Source organism: Oncorhynchus nerka, linkage group LG7, assembly GCF_034236695.1.
Source record: "Oncorhynchus nerka isolate Pitt River linkage group LG7, Oner_Uvic_2.0, whole genome shotgun sequence".
In the NCBI taxonomy this organism is placed as follows: Eukaryota; Metazoa; Chordata; class Actinopteri; order Salmoniformes; family Salmonidae; genus Oncorhynchus; species Oncorhynchus nerka.
In genome coordinates this window covers 25632427-25646831 of record NC_088402.1, presented here as the reverse complement: position 1 = coordinate 25646831, position 14405 = coordinate 25632427, and the positions used below count along the sequence as shown (strand labels likewise).

General features: G+C 46.9%; 1 protein-coding gene across 4 annotated transcripts; it reads left to right on the top strand.

Moving 5' to 3' along the window:
* Window positions 1-178: 178 nt before the first annotated feature.
* LOC115131353 (nucleolar protein dao-5-like) lies at window positions 179-14221 on the top strand. Of its 4 annotated transcripts, none has more exons than XM_029663019.2 (9): window positions 179-680; window positions 762-890; window positions 1185-1331; window positions 1444-1611; window positions 9588-9674; window positions 9811-9960; window positions 10072-10239; window positions 10360-10521; window positions 10704-14221. In XM_029663019.2, the coding sequence occupies exons 1-9, from the start codon at window positions 662-664 to the stop codon at window positions 10775-10777; spliced, it is 1104 nt and encodes a 367-aa protein (XP_029518879.1). In that variant the 5' UTR covers window positions 179-661; the 3' UTR covers window positions 10778-14221. The 4 variants fall into 4 exon arrangements, with proteins under 4 accessions (XP_029518879.1, XP_029518878.1, XP_029518880.1 ...); XM_029663018.2 differs by having other exon boundaries at window positions 181-680; window positions 10738-14221; XM_029663020.2 differs by having other exon boundaries at window positions 188-680; window positions 10672-10796.
* Window positions 14222-14405: the final 184 nt, after the last annotated feature.

The window sequence follows — 14405 nt, the reverse complement described above, 5'->3', positions numbered from 1 at the left end:
CCCTCTGCACACACAAACAACTGAAACACACGAAGCATCGTTACCCATCGCGCCACAAAAGCTGCGGCCCTTTGCAATGCAAGGAAACGCTATTAGCTCGCACCACCGCTAACTAGCTAACCATTTCATATACATATGCTTACATATGCTTCACAAAAATAACATGCTTGCTGTAGTATAACGTTTATTTTGATTGTCTGCATTTATTAGAGAAGCCAGATTTCAGATGTGTCCATGTAAAACAGGATTAAAACAGGATTATTAGCGACATAGTTTTCCTAAAAAATACCTGTTAACATTTTAATCTAACTAGTCGTTGTGTACACGTCTCCTCGCCCCTACCTGGGCTCGAACCAAGGACCCTCTGCACACATAGCCACCCTCGAAGCATCGGTACCCATCGCTCCACAAAAGCCGTCCCTCCCCGTTTCGTTCTGTTTGCTTCCGTTTAAGAAACGTTTTGCAACAAAATCGGCGTAATGAATACGTCCCACCAAACGCTGGACCATGACGTCATCAACAAAGGACAGCGGGCTATCTCGCAATCGTAAACAAAAGGAAATTTTAACCTTGCAGTTTTTCTACTTCTGGAACGTCACTCCGCACATAGACCTTTGCGTAAACAGCTATCGACATTGTCATAATATTACAGGGCGAAAACATGGTGGATATACGCACAGGTGAATATGCCTTTTGAATCTACACAATGACCGATATTGGTTTTATTCTTTGTGTTCACATCTAACATGTTTTTTTTTTAGCTGTACCGTCAGAGTCCTTAAATAAAAGCTCCTCCGATTATGAACCTGTGATTACATTAATAAACAAGAAGCACCAGCCCAATGAGACCCAGTGTAAAAATAGCCGGAATATCACTAGACACGATTCAGGTGAGAGAACATGTGAAATGAAAACCTTTATAAAGACCTATTAAATAAAGTAACCCGTACAAAAAAAGATTGCAGTTTTCAAACTGCAGTAAAAGTGCAGTATTTGCAGTTAACTGTGGTATTTTGGACGCAATAACTAGAATATACTGCAGTTATGCTGCAAAACTACCGCAGTAATTTTGGGGGGATGCAGTATTTGCAACATACTGCAGTTATACTGCATTCTTTTTTCGTAAGGGAATTTACCTTATTTCGAGTAATATGTTATATGATAATTGCTGCTTGTGTGATTAGGGTTAGATGACACTTCAGATGATGAACCCTTGACAAAGTTGGAGAGACTTCCCAGACCTAAAAAAGCCACTGTACAAGCAAAGGGGCAAGGGACTACTTATATCAAAAGAGGTAATGGCATCCAGAAGACAAAGAACAAGATCGCAGGTGAGAACCTCTCTCAAGCCTCTCTGTCCCAAATACTGTAAAATACACACACACTACTACTATTCTGAATGGAAGGCGGCATCAATTTGTTTGGTCTTTGTTGTAATTCTAGGTTCAACCCAGGATGAGGACTCTTATGACAGCTCAGACAATGAACCCTTGATAAAGATGGTTAAACAGACATCGTTGCCATTCAAAAAGAGACCCTTCAACACAGCCAGAGAGGTTAACGATGTGAAGGGCAGAAATAACGTCCAGAACACTCATAACATATGCACAGGTGAGAATAGTTCCTCAATTCTTGTATCAAGGCCATATTTCTAAGCTACAGGGCAGTTTCGCTAGCACAGACTGGAATATGTTCTGAGATTCATTCGATGGTATTGTAATGACCTGACTAGATCATAAATGAACAATTGTCCAGACAGAGGCTTGAGTTTGCGAATTGACGGTTTATTGAACCAACTTTACACAGGCTACTGTTTGGGCCGTAGCACACGCCAAATAGATGACAGATAACCCACAAGCCAATCGTGACCTTCTCTTGTGAAGCCCAGACGTAAGAGAGAGAGAACAAAGGCTGAACCTGGTCTTAACTTCCAATGCCCAACCCCCCTCCACGCCACTCTGCCAACCACCAGGATGCCCGGCATCAGAACATTCCAGGCATTCCCGTGATTGGCAGATAGCAGGTTGATTGACATGTCGGACCCCGCGAACACCGGGTACTGGTCAGTACAACACAACCACCTCCTAGCCTAGCACATAACACACAGCTGTCTGTGCGGGTCGCTACACAGCCCCCCCCCCACCACAAAGTCCCTCGTCCCCGAGGGAACAAACAAAGTCTCTGAAGCGACCCGGAGGTCTCCTTTGCCTGCGTGGCCGTGATGGTCGCAGAGTGCCCCTCTGGGAACCAGGGGATGAAGGCAGGGATATGGAGGACAAGGAAGCGGGAACGGGTAATACAGTCCGTGGTTCTGGGGAAGACACAGGGGGGGAGACAGGGGGAGTGGGCTGTCGGGAGCCTTGTCTGCGGCACCTGAGGGTGGGTGCCTGGAGAATGTCATTGCCAGAGAGGGGAATTGTGGGGGTTCCTGGGGTTTGGGGAGAAGAGGCCCCTCTGTATGGGGCTAACCTGTCCCGGTGCAGTGCCACCTTTCTCCCCTTGGGGGGAAGCTGCACCCGGTACACAACCTCCCCTACCCTCTCCAGGACACTGCAGGGTCCCACCCAGTGACTGTCCAACTTGGGGCATTTGCCTTTTTTCCTTAGGGGGCTGTAGACCCAGACCAGCTCCCCAGCCACAAAGTGCCTTCCCGGGTGTGCACGTCATAGTTCCTTTTCTGCCTCACACCTGCATTCACCAGCTGCTCTCTGGCGAAGGTGTGGGCTGTCTCCAGGCGATCCTGGAGTCTCCGGGCATACTCCGGCCCCGGAGGAACATGAGGGCTATCCAGGGGCCGACCAAACGCCATCTCCGCAGGGGTGCGGATCTCTCCCCCAGCATGAGGAGGGCAGGCGTGCAGGAGGTGGAGTCTTGGACAGCGGAGCGGCATGCCATGAGGACCATAGGCAGGTGCTTGTCCCAGTCACGCTGGTGTTTGGAAGAGACGATGGCCAGCTGCTGTCCAAGCGTTTTGTTGAAGCGCTCCACAAGGCCATCACTTTGAGGATGGAGAGGAGTAGTGCGGGTCTTGTGCATACCCAGCCTCTCACACATGGTGGCGAACACACGGGACTCAAAGTTTCTGCCTTGGTCGCTGTGGATGGACTCTGCAGCTCCAAACCTGCTGAACATCCCCGCTGTCAGGGCGTCGACGATGGTCTCTGCCTCCTGGTCAGGCAGAGCATAGGCCTCGGGCCATTTTGTGAAATAGTCCATGGCCGTGAGCACCCAGCGGTTTCCACTGTCTGTGGTGGGGAACGGCCCAACTACATCCACTCCCACCCTCTCCATGGGAGCCCCCACTGGGAACTGTTGGAGCTGAGCATGAGAGCGGCCTGGGGGTCCTTTCTCGCTGTGCAGTTGTCACAGCGGCGACAAAAGTCCTCCACATCCCTCTTGTGCTGCCCCCAGTAGAAGCCCTGACGGAGACGGCGCAGTGTTTTTGTGACCCCAAAGTGTCCAGTCCTCACCCCCCCATGATTACTCTGGAGCACGGGACATGGCGTCGGCGTTGAAGTGGCGTGCCCCTGCCCTGTGCACCACCGTGAAGTCATACGGCTGAAGCTCCTCCAACCAGCGTGCCACCTGCCCCTCTGGCTCTCTGAAAGACATGAGCCACTGGAGAGCAGAGTGGTCAGTCCTTACAGTAAAGGGCAGACCACCCAGGTAGTACTTGAAGTGTTTGACGGAAGCCACAACAGCCAAGAGCTCCCGCCGGGTGACACAGTAGCGGCGCTCATGTTTGTCAAATGTTTTGCTGAAGTACGCCACCACTCTCTCCCCCTCTGGCCCCACCTGGGCCAGCACCCCACCCATGCCCACATCGCTCGCGTCTGTGTCCAGGATAAAGGGCAAGGTGAGGTCAGGGGGGGCGAGCACGGGGGCCTCGATCAGTGCACGTTTGAGGGTGTTGAACGCCTCCTCACACTCCACTGTCCAAGTGAAAGCCTTGTCCTTCGGCAGCAGGCGGTTCAGTGGAGCAGCAACGCTTGAGAAGCCCCGTACAAACCTCCTGTAGTACGAGGCCAGGCCCAGGAAGCTCTTCAGCTGACGCTGGTCGGTGGGGGTGGGCCAGTCTCTGACAGCCCCTACCTTGTCCTCCATGGTGCTGATCCCCTCCTTCCCCACTCGGTGGCCCAAGAAGGACACCCCTCTCCTCATGAAGTGGCACTTCTCGGGGTGGAGCTTCAGACCTGCGGCAGCCACCCTCTCCAGCACACGCCGTAGCGCCCCCAGGGCTGACTGGAAGGAGCTGCCATGGGCCAGGATGTCATCGAGGTATACCAGACACTGCTGTCGGGGGATGCCATCCAGCACCCTGTCCATCAAACGCTCAAAAGTAGCTGGAGCGTTGCACAGGCCAAAGCACAGGACCTTGAACTGCCAGTGTCCTCTGTTAGTGGAGAACGCAGTTTTGGCTCTGGCCTCTGGGGAGAGGGGCACCTGCCAGTAGCCGCTGCGGAGGTCTAGTGAGGAGAACCAGGAGGACCCCTAACCAGGTCCAGCGACTCATCGATACGTGGTATGGGGTATGAGTCCTTCCTGGTTACCTCATTCAGCCGCCTGTAGTCCGCACAGAACCTCAGCTTGCCCCCCTTCTTCGGAACCATGACGACTGGCGCCGCCCAGGGGCTGTCTGAGGGCTCAATGAAGTCTGCCCGCTGCATCTCCAACACAGCCTTGTCTGCCGCCTCCTGGCGTGCCAGCGGGATACGGCGGGGACGTATCTTGATGGGTCGAGCATCACCTGTGTCGATCTCATGCTGCACCAGATGGGTCTGACCCACCTCTTCCTCACTCAACGCAAAGCTGTCTCTGAATTCAAACAGCAACTGCCACAACCGTTCCTGCTGCTCGGGGTCAAGACCAACACAGTTCCTCCCCATATCTCCCTCACTGCAGACAGTGTCCTCTCCTCTCCCATCTGGGGTAGCTGGGCTGGGGGGTGCGGCCCGGGCTCACAGAGGGCTGTGTCATGGAGGTAGCTGGGGAATGTAACACACCGCCGTAGGTGACAGGGGGACTGGGGAAAAGTCACACACAGCTGTGGGGGAGGGCGCAGCCATGAGTCTCTGCTGCTTTAACTGTTGGAGTAAAGGGTTTGTTGGGTTGAGTGAATGTGACATTAGGGGGGGCCATGGTGACTTCCGTCCCTCCCTGGAAGCTCAGTGTGCCCCTATTTAGGTCTAACTGGCAGCCTGTGCTCCTAAGAAAGTCCAACCCCAGGATACAAGGGTCCTGCACAGCCGCCACCCACACAGGATGACGCACAGTCCTGCCCCCTACTGTCAGAGTCATTATTCCCTTCCCTTTCATGGGTGCCAGCTCACCTGTGACTGTGCGGAGCTGCACAGTTGTAGGCTCACACTGAGTCCAACCTGGCACAATATCTGGCCTCACCAGGGTTACTGTGGACCCAGTGTCCACCAGGGCGGAGCAGGGCACCCCCTCCACAGTGACAGGGACATGACAAAAGTCCCCAACACAGGTCCGGCCCACCACAACAACAGGCTCCATCCGCTTGCCCTCGTCTGCTTCTGGGGGAAGTGGAGCCTTGCTTCCCCGTCTGTGCCGGTGGGCTCCTCCTGAAGATGATGGTGGTTGGGATAGAAAGCCAGGGGTCCGCACTACCCGGTCTATGCGGACCCCGAGCCGTTTCCCTGAGCTCTGGGGGACATGGGGCAATCTCGGCGCAGATGGCCTGGCTGGCCACAACCCCAGCAGACCCTGGGACCAGGGCTTGTGTTTCGTGCCGCCTGTAGCGACACAGCCCGAATGAGTTCTGTCATTTCGGCCACCCAAGCAGGCTTTTCCGGCTCCGGGCTGCTCTGCCCCCCAGCTCGCACAGAGGGTGTGTCTCCCTGCACCCCCAGCTGAAGCCCCAGCCCACACCAGCTCCCTCTCCAAAGCCATCTCCAAGGCTGTCTGCAATGACTCAGGATGAGCCAGCTGGGTCTGTATGCGCAGCTCCGTAGGGGAGAGCGCCTGTATGAACTGGTCCCGTGCTAGCTCGCTCTGCACGGAGGGGGGCATGTGAGCATATGCCCGCCGAGAGAGGCTCTCAATGTCATTAGCTAGCACCCGTAGAGGCTCTCCAGGCTGCCTGCGTCTATTCCTCAGTTCGGAGCGCAGTAGCCCGGGCTGTACACACTGTCCATAGCGCCTCCTCAGTGCTCCCACTAGAGCACCATAATCATGCCTGTCCTCGGGGCTAATCAATATCAAACAGGCCAGAGCTTCATCCGTGAGGCATAAAGCCAACTGCAGTGCCCTTTCTTCATCCGACCACCCCTAAAATGAGCTAACAGTTCAAACTGAGCATGAAAAGCTTCCCAATCCGCCTTACCGGAATACTTCGGGGTCTTAACAGATACGGACGCAGCCGGGAACTGGGCGCCGCCATGTTTGTTTACATCCTGAGCCCCAGATTCTTCGTCACGCCGCGTCGACGTCGCCACTTCGGTCCGCCCACCAGAATCCGCGCGAAATACACTCGACGAAGCACTCATGCCCGCTTCAGCGGCCATCACTCTAACGTCCTCCCTCAAGCGGCCTCTGCGCTCCGACGCCCTGGCGATCTCCTCAGACAGAACCCCCGACGTCCATTCACACGCACCTCCTTGGCCATAATCGTCCCCTACCTCCACCTTCACTTTCGGATTCCTCGAAGCATTTTCAATCCCGTTCTCACCTACGGTAGCTAGCCACATAAGTCAGCTAGCTAGCTGGCTAACTTGTATCAACGTTTTTACTTCTGACACCAATGTAATGACCTGACTAGATCATAAATGAACAATTGTCCAGACAGAGGCTTGAGTTTGCGAATTGACGGTTTATTGAACCAACTTTACACAGGCTACTGTTTGGGCCGTAGCACACGCCAAATAGATGACAGATAACCCACAAGCCAATCGTGACCTTCTCTTGTGAAGCCCAGACGTAAGAGAGAGAGAACAAAGGCTGAACCTGGTCTTAACTTCCAATGCCCAACCCCCCTCCACGCCACTCCGCCAACCACCAGGATGCCCGGCATCAGAACATTCCAGGCATTCCCGTGATTGGCAGATAGCAGGTTGATTGACATGTCGGACCCCGCGAACACCGGGTACTGGTCAGTACAACACAACCACCTCCTAGCCTAGCACATAACACACAGCTGTCTGTGCGGGTCGCTAAAGTATTGAGGAGTTTACCACATCAGTCACTGGCTTCATTAATAAGTGCATCGACGACATTGTCGCCATAGTGACCTTACGTACATATCCCAATCACAAGCCATGGATTACAGGCAACTTCCGCCCTGAGCTAAAGGCTAGAGCTGCCGCTTTCAACGAGCAGGACACTAATCCAGACACTTATAAGAAATCTTGCTACGCCCTCTGACGAACAATCAAACAGAAAAGCGTCAATACAGGACTAAGCTTGAATCCTACTACACCGGCTCTGATGCTTGTCGGATGTGGCAGGGCTTGCAAACTGTCATAAATTACAAAAGGAAAACCCAGCTGAGACCTGCCCAGTGACGCAATCCTACCAGACGAGCTGCCGAGGAAGGACGGCTCATAATAATGGCCGGAACAGAGCGAATGGAATGGCATCAAACACATGTTTGATGTACAGTGCCTCCGGAAAGTATTCAGACCCCTTGACTTTTTCCACATTTTGTTACAGCCTTAGTCTACAATTGATTAAATTGTGTCTTCAATCTACACACAATACCCCATAATGACAAATAAAAACCGGGAATATGACATTTACATAAGTATTCAGACCCTTTACTCAGTACTTTGTTGAAGGGCCTTTGGCAGCGATTACAGAGTCTTTTGGGTGTGACGCTACAAGCTTGGCACACCTGTATTTGGGAAGTTTCTCCCATTCTCTGCAGATCCTCTCAAGCTCTAAGGTTGGATGGGGAGGGTCGCGACACAGCTATTTTCAAGTCTGGCACTGGCTGGGCCACTCAAGGACATTGAGCTACTTGTCCCAAAGCCACTCCAGCATTGTCTTGGCTGTGTCCTTCGAGTCGTTGTCCTGTTGGAAGGTGAACTTTCGCCCCCAGTCTGAGGTCCTGAGCACTCTGGAGCAGGTTTTTATCAAGAATAACTGTGTACTTTGCTCTATTCATCTTTGCCTTGATCCTGACTAGTCTCCCTGCCCCTGCCACTGAAAAACATCCCCACAACATGATGCTGCCACCAGCATGCTTCACTGTAGGGATAGTGCCAGGTTTCCTCCAGATGTGACACTTGGCATTCAGGCCAAATAGTTCAATCTTGGTTTCATCAGACCAGGGAATCTTGTTTCTCATGATCTGAGAATCTTTAGGTGTCTTTTGGCACCTACTCCAAGCGGCGTGCCATGTGTGTTTTACTGAAGAGTGGCTTCCGTCTGGCCACTCTCAACCATAAAAGCATGATTGGGGAAGTGAGGCAGAGATGGGTGTCCTTCTGGAAGGTTCTCCCATCTCCACAGAGGAACTCTGGAGCTCTGGCAGAGTGACCATCGGGTTCTTGGTCACCTCCCTGACCAAAGCCCTTCTCCCCCGATTGCTCAGTTGGGCCGGGCAGTCCAGCTCTAGGAAGTCTTGGTGGTTCCAAACTTCTTCCATTTAAGAATGATGGAGGCCACTGTGTTCTTGGACCTTCAATGCTGTAGATGTTTTTTGGTACCCTTCCCCAGATCTGTTTCTCGACACAGTCCTGTCTCTGAGGTCTACGGACAATTCCTTCGACCTTATGGCTTGGTTTTTTGATCTGACATGCAGTCAACTGTGGGACCTTATATAGACAGGTGTGGACCTTTCCAAATGATGTCCAATCAATTGAATTTACCACAGGTGTACTCCAATCAAGTTGCAGAAACATCAAGGATGATCAATGGAAACAGGATGCACCTGAGCTCAATGTCGAGTCTCATAGCAAAGGGTCTGAAAAATAAATGGAAATAAGGTGTATATATATTTTTATACAATTGGAAACATTCTAAAAACCTGTTTTCACTTGGTATTGTGTGGGTATTGTGTGTAGATTGCTGAGGATTTTTTATTTATTTAATCCATAACATAACAAATTGTGGAAAAAGTCAAAGGGTCTGAATACTTTCTGAAGGCACTCCCTGCCTTCCAGGACTTCTATACCAGGGGGTGTCAGAGGAAGGCTCTAACTATTGTCAGACTCCAGCCATAGACTGTTCTCTCTGCTACCGCACAGCAATTAGTATTGGAGCGCCAAGTCTTGGACCAACAGGCACCTGAACAGCTTCTACCCCATGCCATAAGACTGTTAAAAGGTTAATAAAATGGCCAACCGGAGTATTTACATTGACACCCTTTATTTATTTATCTTGTATTTAGTAAATAATTGTCTTACATGTTTAACTCTGCATTGTTGGGAATGGGCTCGTAAGTAAGCGTTGCACTGTGAAGTCAACACCTGTTGTTTGCAACGCATTATACCAATAAAATTGGATTTGATTCATGTACTAAATGGCTTTAGCGGGGAATAAAATTGGATTTGATTCATGTACTAAATGGCTTTAGCGGGGAATAAAATTGCTTTTCCTGTTCATCTTATTGTCTATTTTACCAGACTCATCAGGTGACAGCTCCGATAATGTGCCACTGATCAAGATGACCCGAACAAAGACACTCCCTACAACAGCCAGAGAAACACCCAGTAAAGTTCTTAAAAACCACAACAGGAGTATAGTTGAGAACACACAGCATCTCTTGTCTCTGTACTTTCATAATATGTCTGACAGTTGTATCATTGATTCTAATCCAATAGTCTTGTTTTCTGATTACATGGCCAGAATCCTCCGATGACAGCACAGAGGATGAACCATTGATTAATCTAACCAGGTCTCCATCTAAAGACACTGTGAGGACAATACTGAAGAGCTGTGTTGCTAAAGAATCCAACAGCAACAACTGTAGTCAAAGAAAAGGCAAAACCAGCAGAGGTAATTTATCCTACAGAGCACATTTTTACAAATATTGCTGAGTATGTATGCTGACAGATCATTTTTTGATGGGTCTCTAATGTTTTTCCTTTATCCTGTTTGAATTGTCAGAGGAAGAGGTGAATTCTGATTCTGATGACGAGCCCTTAATTAGCCTAGTTAAAAAGCCTCTTAAAGCTGTAAAGAAGACCACGACACCAGCGAAGAAGAGTGTGCCAGGAAAGACAAACAAAGCAGTCAACAGACGGAGCACCAACATTGTTCAAAGCACAAGTGAAGGTGACAATAATTTTTCAGCACATGTCGAAGCATGGATTTAAAACCATCCAAAATACACCCTAGAAGATTAGGTTAGGTTGAGTCTTGTTATGCAACGGTTGATTTGTATTGCTTTATCAGGGTCTTTGGATGATAGATTAGATGATGAGCTGTTGATCAAGAAGATGGTGAGGAATCCATCAATGAAGACCCTGATGGTTATTCTGGAGAGGTGTGAAACTAAAGAAGCCTTGGAAGATTACTATAGAGCCAATGTGGGAAACGCTGGCGAAAGAAGTGCAGGTAAGAATTCCACTTATTGTATATTTCCCTTCCCATCTGGATTATCTTTGACATAGTCGAGAGCTGCACTGTTTGATTAATCACATTGGAATCTGTCAGTGTCTACCTATTATGCAGTACTCATAGGTTTTTTGTGTATTTATTTGGAAGAGGAGAACTCTGATGAGTAACTCTTGTTAAAGATGGTTACAAATCCCCCTCATTCTTCACCAGAAGCTATGGCAGAGAAGAGAAATCAGTCACAAGACTGCTCTGACGATGAACCTTTGATAAAGATTGTTGGAAACCCAGAGTCATGATTATGGACTTGTATAGATACCGGAATAGTACTTCATTTTAGGATTTTTTTTAAATTGTACCTTTATTTAACTAGGCAAATTCTTATTTTCAATGACGGCCTAGGAACAGTAGGTTAACTGCCTGTTCAGGAGCAGAACGGCAAATTTGTACCTTGTCATCTCAGGGGTTTGAACTTGCAACCTTCTGGTTACTAGTCCAACACTCTAACCACAATGCATTACAGCATTCAGTAACAAACTTGTCGAAGATGGCATAATAGTTACTGACACAACTACTTTTTTTCTTGCTTGAGTTTTCTGTGTTATGGTGAAAATAAATGTGTGTTGTCTAACTATTAGGTGATTTGGGATAACTATTTTCATTTTTTAACCTGTGTTTTTCTAACTTATTTATTTTTGTATCATGTTTACCACATGGATGCTCGTAGTAGCATGTTTTATAGTATATTTATGGCCATGCAAAAGTTCAACAATAGGCCTGATTATTTTTAATTGTTGCCAATTATGGGTCTCCAGCTTAATGAATTACAGTACATTTGTGATTAATAGGGAGGAGTCAGGTACTCAATTTCTTTTGACTGGAATGTACCATCAAATAGGGAGCAGTACTATTCATTTTTAAACACTGAAACTGTAATGTGCTTGTTACAGTCCACACGTAATTTCAAAATTACGTTATAAAAAAATTATTCATGAATTGTTTTCACAATTTTAATTAAAGAACAGAAGTTTCCCATTTGTCTTAGTCATCAACAAAAAACACCTTCACTTCTATGGGAGATATTAAATTGGCAAAGGATTTCAGTTTCTCAACTGAGACATCTGTAAAATTAGGCTTTTTTTTTTGCAACTCTACCTAGAAGGCCAGCATTCCAGAGGTCGCCTCTTCACTGTTGATGTTGAGACTGGTGTTTTACGGGTACTATTTAATGAAGCTGCCAGTTGAGGACTTGTGAGGCGTCTGTTTCTCAAACTAGACACTAATGTACTTGTCCTCTTGCTCAGTTGTGCACCGGGGCCTCCCACTCCTCTTTCTATTCTGGTTAGAGCCAGTTTGCGCTGTTCTGTGAACGGAGTAGTACACAGCGTTGAACGAGATCTTCAGTTTCTTGGCAATTTCTCACATGGAATAGCCTTCATTTCTCAGAACAAGAATAGACTGACGAGTTTCATTTTGAGCCTGTAATCAAACCCACAAATGCTTATGCTCTAGATTACTCAACTAGTTTAATGAAGGCCAGTTGTATAGCTTTAATCAGAACAACAGTTTTCAGCTGTGCTAACATAATTGCAAAAGGGTTCTCTAACATTAACTCCTGAACAGCTAATCAAATGGCTACCCAGACTATTTGCATTGCCCCCCGCCCCCTTCCACGCTGCTTCTACTCTCTGTTATTATCTATGCATAGTCACTTTAATAACCCTACCTGCATGTACATAATTACCTCAACACCAGTGCCCACGCACATTGACACATTGACTCTGTACCGGTACCCCCTGTATATAGCCCCGTTAGTGTTATTTTCTGCTGCTCTTTAATTATTTGTTATTCTTATCTCTTATGTTTTTGGGGAGGGTATTTTCTTAAAACGGAATTGTTGGTTAAGGGCTTGTAAGTAAGCATTTCACTGTAAGGTACCTGTTGTAGTCGGCGCATGTGACAAATAACATTTGATTTAATTTAATGCCATAATATACAGTGCATTCGGAAGTATTCAGACCCCTTGACCATTTCCACATTTTGTTAGCCTTATTCTAAAATAGATTTTTAATAAAGTCCCTCAATCTACTCAGATTACCCCAAAATGCAAAGTAAAAAGTATTTTTTTGCAATTTTTGGCAAAATATTAAAAAAGCAAAAACAGAAATTACCTATATACATACAGTTGAAGTCAGAAGTTTACATACACTTAGGTTGGAGTCATTCAAATCAGTTTTTCAAACACTCCACAAATTTCTTAACTATAGTTTTGGCAAGTCAGTTATGACTTCTACTTTGAATGACAAGTAATTTTTCCAACAATTGTTTACGGATAGATTATTTAACTTGTAATTCACTGTTTCACAATTCCAGTGGGTCAGAAGTTTACATACATTAAGTTGACTGTGCCTTTTAACAGCTTGGAAAATTCCAGAAAATAATGCCATGGTTTTAGAAGCTTCTGATAGGCTAATTGACATAATTTGAGTCAATTGGAGGTGTACCTGTGGATGTATTTCAAGGCCTACCTTCAAACTCAGCGCCTCTTTGCTTGACATCATGGGGAAATCTGCCAAGACCTCAGAAACAAAATTGTTGACCTCCACAAGTCTGGTTCATCCTTGGGAGCAATTTCCAAATGCCTGAAGGTACCACGTTCATCTGTACAAACAATAGTTTTTTTTAATAGCTTCTACCTCCAAGCCGTAAGACTGCTAAACAGCTAATCAAATGGCTACCCGGACTATTTCCATTGATCCCCCCCCCCTCTTTTTTTTTCAAGCTGCTGCTACTTGCTGTTTATTATCTATTGTCCATGCATAATTACTTTACCCCTACCTACATGTACATATTACCTCAGTTACCTTGACTAACCTGTACCCCCGCACGTAGCCATGTATATAGCCTCGTTATTGTATTGGTGCTCATATTTATAAAAAAATAAAAAAATATTTTTCATAACTGCATTGTTGATTAAAGGTCTACACTTGTTGTATTCTGCGCATGTGACAAATAAAATTGGATTTGATGTCAAGGCTTAATTCTTGTGACATCAATAAAGGATCTTAGCTTTCACCTGGTCAGTTTTTCATGGAAAGAGACCTAATATTTTGTACATTTAGCACAGGAGGTTGGTGGCACCTTAATTGGAGAGAATGGACTTGTGGTAATGGCTGGGCGGAATTGGTGGAATGGTATCAAATACAGCAAACACATGACAGTCCATCACTTCGTTTCATCCATTATTATGAGCCATCCTCCCCTCAGCAGCCTCCACTGACACTCATTGTATGTCAGGTGTGGATGTGCCATGCCAGAAGGGTTTTCCCCAGGTGAATGAACAATGAGGATATTTACTGCAATTATTTTTTTGTGAGAACCTATGTCCAAATGGTCCAGACAGGCTTGATGCAAACTAGTGCCTGCTAAACGTGGTTTCTTTCATTTAATTACATTGTGAAAGATGTCTTCAATGATCACACATGGGATAGAAATGTAATGCTAAGTCAATTTTAATGGGTTGTGCAAGTTTGTGAAATCAGTGTAATGTACTATAATTTACAGTACTGTAGCATACTATATTCAAAGGCAATTTTGAAACATGTATCTTACATTTTTTTTTTATATTGGAGTAACTGGTTGTTAAAATAACTAAATTGAGAATATAATTTTGTGTTTGTGATTAAACTCATTTCACAGATCAATTGTTCTGTGGTGAAAGATGTCTACAAACAAAATTAATGCTCAAATGAAAGCTTTTGAATGTAAGACTGGCTGTGTTAAGTGTTACCAGTTTGGAGTTTTGTACTAAGAGTTTTGAAAATTCCTCAAACTTGTGAAAATAGGATCAAAACGATATAAAAACCTGAAATGAAACATGTCCA